The sequence below is a fragment of the Chelonia mydas genome, chromosome 10, assembly GCF_015237465.2.
Source record: "Chelonia mydas isolate rCheMyd1 chromosome 10, rCheMyd1.pri.v2, whole genome shotgun sequence".
Lineage (NCBI taxonomy): Eukaryota > Metazoa > Chordata > Testudines > Cheloniidae > Chelonia > Chelonia mydas.
The window spans coordinates 6641226-6647225 of NC_051250.2; the positions used below are offsets into that span (position 1 = coordinate 6641226).

Here is a 6000-nt window from a genome sequence, read left to right on the forward strand (position 1 = left end):
ACTTTTTCTGTCTTTCTTTTTCCTCCCTCCCCTTCATCATCTCTCTCGCTCTCTCTTCTTTTGAATGATGGCGTTGTAACACAAGAACAAATGGAGTTTCACAAAGGCTGTGAGCGGGACAGAGTAGCTATTTGAGCACAATATAATCCTGGCGACATTTCCTATCAGTTTGGATGCCTTTATGATTTTGTATTTTTCAAATCAATTTCCAGTCTCAGTGCCCTGGGTATTTCAAACCACTGACAGATTCAGTGCACACAGGCAGATTCCAATTTCAGATCAGCAATGTCGGAGAGGCTGTGTTGAACATGCATTTGAGGGACATGCTTCCATGTTGTGCAAAGCTTCTGTTAACCCCCTATTAGTCAAAATAATTGTGGAGGCTGTTTGTTGGGCCACCTCCAGGCCTCAGATGCGCACTGATAGCTCTCACTGAAGTCATGTCCCTGTGGCCCGCACTCTGTGAGTAGAGCTTGCAGAGACTGATTTAGAGCAGACTGTTTCTAATTCAGGTACCGTATGGCTAAATACACTTGGGTGACATAAAGTCATTCAGCTGGTTCCCCCTTCTGCATGCAAGAGGCCTAATAAGCTCGCTTTATCAAAGAGTGGGATTGTATTAGTTACAGCTGCTGGTGTTTTACTCGAGGCATTGCCTTTCAGTAGTTGATAACCGTGGTGCCAAAAAAGAGTACTGACCCTTTTATGCGCACACTGCCTGTCAAAAACTAGAGGGAACATTGACCCTGTATAACAACATAAGAACGGCCACACTGGGTCAGACTAATGGTCCAGCTAGCCCAGTATCCTGTCTTCCGACAGTGACCAGTGCTAGATGCCTCAGAGCGAATGAACAGAACAGGGCAATTGTCGAGAGATCCATCCCCTGTTGTCCAGTCCCAGCTTCTGGCAGTTGGAAGTTTAGGGCCACCCAGAGGATGGGGTTGCATCCCTGACCGTCTTGGCTATAGCCACTGATGGACCTATCCTCCATGAACTTATCTAATTCTTTCTTGAACCCAGTTATACTTTTGGCTTTCACAATATCCCCCGGCAACAAGTTCCACAGGTTGACTGTGATTGTGTGAAGAAGTAGTAATACCCATATGAGAACAGAGACCGAAGTTCCATCTAGTCTGGTACCTTAGCTCTGACAGTGGCCAAGCACATATGCTTCAAATCAAGCTGCGTAACTTGCATGATATACCAAATAGTGCAATATTGTCCTCTGAAGAGAAATTCCTTCCTGACCCCTAGCTGGCTCTGGTGCCTGTAGCATGAGAGTTGGTAGCTCTAGAAATGGGTCTCTTAGATAGCGTGTATTGGTACAGGACTTTGTGCTGATTCACAAATAAAACAGAAAGGTTCAGAAGGCCTGGGAAGATCAGAGGCCTGCACATACAGGCACGGCTGGAATATACCTGAGATATGGCTTACCCACCGTGAGTCTGTCTGTTAGCTCAATTCTTACGACCTTATACCAAATGAACCTGCACTCATAATTAGTGTGTGTGGCAGCTGCGGTGATGTTACCAGCTCTGAAACTCACTGAGCATAGGTTGATTCTGTCACATGCCACATCCACCGCTAAAAGTGTGTCTTGTTAGCACCCCTGAGAGAACATTGTGCTTTTATCCCATCTGTCTCCGCTTGCATTGCAGGAGGCCATTAGAACGGATTCATTGGATGGGCAGAATACAGATTCCAAGGACAGTCTGCAAGCTGAGTCCAGCGAGAGCCTGCAGCCGAAGAAGCAGTCCCAGAGCAACTTAGGTCCGGCTTTGTTCCATCCTAGCCCGCTCTCCCAGCCGGGCACTCCCCCGCATTCCCCAACGTCATCCTCACACCATCGACGCCCGAGCGTTCGTACCCGCAAGCACGCTTACAGCCAGCACAGTATTCCGAGCAGGCCTTCCAGTCAAAATAGCAACCCAGCCAGCCCCGAGAACTCTCTGTTTGAATCCTCAGACCTGGCTGACGAAGAAGTCAGCCACATAAACAGCTTGGTGAAAGACTGGCAAGAGCAGCCGGAAATCAGAAGCCGCTCGGTCTCTCCTTTCATCTCCCCGGCTTCATCTCTGGTCCCTCTCAAGAACTGTAGCACAGCCAGCCTGGCCGGGAGCAACGGCAGAGAGAGAGACTTGAGGAAGTTTTACAGTGTTGATACTAAAGGGTTTCTGGACAAGCCCAGTTGGGCAGATGACCAAAGAAGGCACTCCATTGAGATCTGCCCTTCCATTGACAATGGAGACGGTAGCTTGGAACAGCCCGCGGAAGGGAAGGAAAGGTCTCCTGTCCACATTCAGTCTGAGTCGGAGTATATCCCTGGGGCTCGGAGGAAGAAGAAGATGAGCCCACCTTGCATTTCTATAGATCCTCCCATGGAGGATGAAAGCAGCACGGCTTCACGTACCAAAGCCTCTGAGAACAGCATGCTGAGGAGAAGAACCCCGTCATGCGAATCCACCGCGTACAGGGACTCCTTGGACATGACTGACAATCAGCCCGGGGAGCAGGCCTCTAAAGCAGAACGGCGGGTCCAGCCCCCGTGTCGAGGGGAGCACCTGACAATCCCAAACTTCTCCTTCGAGCAGTCTGACCCCAGCTCCTCGAGCAGCCTCTCGGATCTCCTTTTGGACAGTGGCCAGGCCACGCCCTCCGGCGTGGTGTCCGTGGACTCCCGGCCAGATGCCGCGGCGCTGGAACTGAAAAAGCTGGATCACTTAAAAACTCAGTGCAACAACCCTGAGAAAAACAAAGAGCTTCTAGGCGTTACGAAGAGCCCCAAAAGGCGGCATGAACTGGTCCCTGTGACTGTTGCAACAGATGAAGACATAGACAAACCAGTATAGCTTTGTAGGGGCGGGAGAGGGAAGTCTTAAGGGCTTGACACCGATGTGGTTTTGAAACAGCACCCCTGTGTGGAAGGGACTGCAAAGCCACGTTCGTGGCTGATTCCCCCCCCACCCCCAGTCACAGGTTCCTAAGCGCTGTCTGGGGATGGGTTTGCAAACAGTGATACGGAAACGACACGAGGTGCAGGGCGGGGGAGGGGGACATGCAAACGTGTTTCTTTTCTAAAGGGAAGATGGAGTTGCTTTTTTTTTTTTTTTTTCCCAGATGGCCTCAATCACATTGATTTGGGTTCGGGCTGTGTTCGTTTGTTTTGTTTTTGTTTTTTAAACGTTCTCGACTTTTAAACCGGCACCATTTATTGTGCGGAGATGCCACAGTATGCAGACGTGCCCAGGAAACGGGAGCTGTACGTTGTCTGTCTATCGGCAGTGATATCAATAGAAATCGTGTATTTGTGAGATACAAAAGCTACAAAAAAATACCCACAAAAAACTCTCTCTTCATAATGCACATATTTTTATAGAGAAGCTATACTGTTTTTTGCATTACGTCCGACTCCCCAGACAGGAGGTGTTTTCTTGGGTTTTATGTGGAAGTAATTAGTAAGGGTGGTTTTTTTCCCAAATGTTTCTCTTCTTTCTTTGCTTTCATTCTCCTTTTCTCTCCTTCCGCTTTTCTCCCTCCACAATCATCCTGCTGGCTTCTATTCACAGCTGGTGCTTTTTTGAAGTCTCTCTCTCTCTCTCTCTTTTCATTTATTTTACTTTGGTACTTTAGAGGATGTCCTCTCTAAAGAAAAAAAAATAACCAAATCACTACTGAATTGTAGCCAGTGCAATAATAAGTTATTCATTCTTGTCTGTACAAACTGTCCTTTTTTATTTTTGTTTTTATTTTTTAGTTTGTTTTTTTTTCTTTTACTGAATTCAGGTTAAATGTTGCAATAATCTGAACTAATGTGCACAAGCAAAGCTTCTTAAGTTTAAAAAAGAAAAGGGGGAAAAAGAAATTTACAGAGAGATAAAGGAAAAAAGAAAACAAATAAATAGTAAATTATTTAAGAAATGTATTTTGTTTACTGCAGTCAAAGTAAATTATTGATACAATATGTAAAGGTTTTAAGAGTCGTCTTAGATGATGTTCTTTGTAAGCATTTTAAGCTAATGATTTGTTTTCTTCATAGCGTAATGCCTTTGAAAAGAAGGTGAGCTCAGTAATTGTATCATTTGCACTCTTTGTGTTCCTTTTCCCTACACACACACACACACGCACAAGCCCACTAGCACTCTCAATCCATGTGAAAAGGCCTCTTTTCATTAGCAGCATAGGATCAACATGAAGCCACTAGCAGAATTAAAGTCATTTATTAACACCCCCAACTTGTATTTTTATTTTTCCTTTTTTAATCTTCTTTCCTCCCCCACTCTCCATCCCAAACCCCTTTCTCCGTGCGACAGCTCTGCCAATGGAAAGCTGCTGCTTAATGAAAACAATAAACCACGCAACACCGCGCGAGGGTGCGGGGTAAAATCGAGCGCCAGGCGGTAGCGACAGTGACAGCAGCAGCAAAATAATAATTCTCTTTTTTTTTTTCCGTTCCATGCCGCCTCATATTTATGCATTCACGTATATCTTCTGTTATTTATGCATTCATTACTCAGAAAAAATGTATCTTGTTTCACATGTATTAAACTGTATAAACTGGACGCGTGGCTTGACTTTCTGCTACACGGTCAGATTTAGCTGTGCTGCCAGGTCCAGACACATGCCAATCCTGCAACCCTCACTCTAGTGAGTAGTCCTGTTGACCCCTTTATCAGTGGGGATTGTGGGACAGTGGTGGCTGAAGACACAGCTGCTCCCCTGGTTATATCCGGGTCCACATCTCTCCAGTTCCCAAATTTTTGCCGGCACAACCCCATTTGGATGAAGTATTTCCTGGGGACCCCAGACCGCATGGAGAATGCCGTTTGGAAGAGCAAGATGGCATCCTCCGTGTCTAGTGTCCTCGCACGCTCCGCAAATCAAAATGGCGTCCTCCACACAGGAGGGAGCACTGCGACCCCATCGGCTGATGACACGACCCCATTTGGTCACAACCCACCGTTTGGGAACCGCTGTCCTAGTGCATGGTTGCTCTATAATAGGAGCATCTTTCCCAGCATGCCTTTCAGGAGCTGGCCCTTTCAGTTTGGCAGCTCCAAGCAGCAGCGACTCGAAAGGGCCCAACTTTGTCACTGGCAGCTGCCTCCGTCTCTCCTGCAACTAGTAGGAACCTGTCACGTTTCCTTTTTCTTATGGCTGAGAAGCTGGCATGTTTGCACAGGACTGCTAGCTAGGGTCTACTCATGTGAGTAAGGTTTGCAGGACCCGCTTCCAAATTGCCTTTCCCCCAGCTGTCACTGGCATCAAGTATTCCTGAACCATTTCCAAGCTGCACTCATCTATAGCAATGCTGAACCGATGAGCAAATCCCTTACCTAGCCGGGAGGAGCCTTTCCGTATGTTCAGGCACCTCCATGCCGTCCTTAGACGTAGGCTGCCGCCGAGCACCTGTGTTGTGTAATTAAAAAGCCGTTAGGATTAGTGTAAATAATGATCCCGGCTCAGTGGGATGGCGAGGACTTCCAAAAATGCACCATAAAAGTAATTATTAATAGCACTTTGGGGACAGTGGCACACTCCCTTTATTGCAAATTAACCAACAGACTGGAAAAGCAAAAGCTCTCTGTTTGGAAAGTGAATTTGGCTTTGAGGCAAACACCACGTCCCAGTGTGTCCCGTTTTTTTTTACCCTCCGCGCAGCTGTGCGTTACAGCATTTGGCTGCAACGATTGGGCTTCGTTGTAAAAGACAATATTTCCCCTCTGACACCCCGCCCCGAAAACCAAATGTGAGGAAAGAATATCTCCCCCTTCTGGTGTCTGTGCCCGCTCTGTGGATGTGTAAGTACAGCTCTGCATCATTAGAAGATGGAGAGGTTTGCTTGTAAAACGAGACAAACCGGATCCATTCCCTCCACTGCTCGTATTCTGGCATGACAGCTGGCACCGGAGCGCCGCGTACTAAAGTGAGCAATGCAGGGCCAGATTCTGCCACGGTGTGGCAGCCCGAGGAGCTGCTACTGCTGAGACCAACTCGTGT

General features: G+C 47.3%; 1 protein-coding gene across 2 annotated transcripts in view; it reads left to right on the top strand.

Annotated features, from left to right (window-relative positions):
* CACNA1H (calcium voltage-gated channel subunit alpha1 H) overlaps window positions 1–3130 on the top strand; it is a 480369-nt gene extending 477239 nt beyond the window's left edge. For both annotated transcript variants that reach the window (XM_037911163.2, XM_043523932.1), the window contains one exon: window positions 1662–3130. In XM_037911163.2, the coding sequence (XP_037767091.2) occupies window positions 1662–2852 (1191 nt within the window). In that variant the 3' untranslated portion in view covers window positions 2853–3130. The remainder of the gene's footprint in view (window positions 1–1661) is intronic.
* Window positions 3131–6000: the final 2870 nt, after the last annotated feature.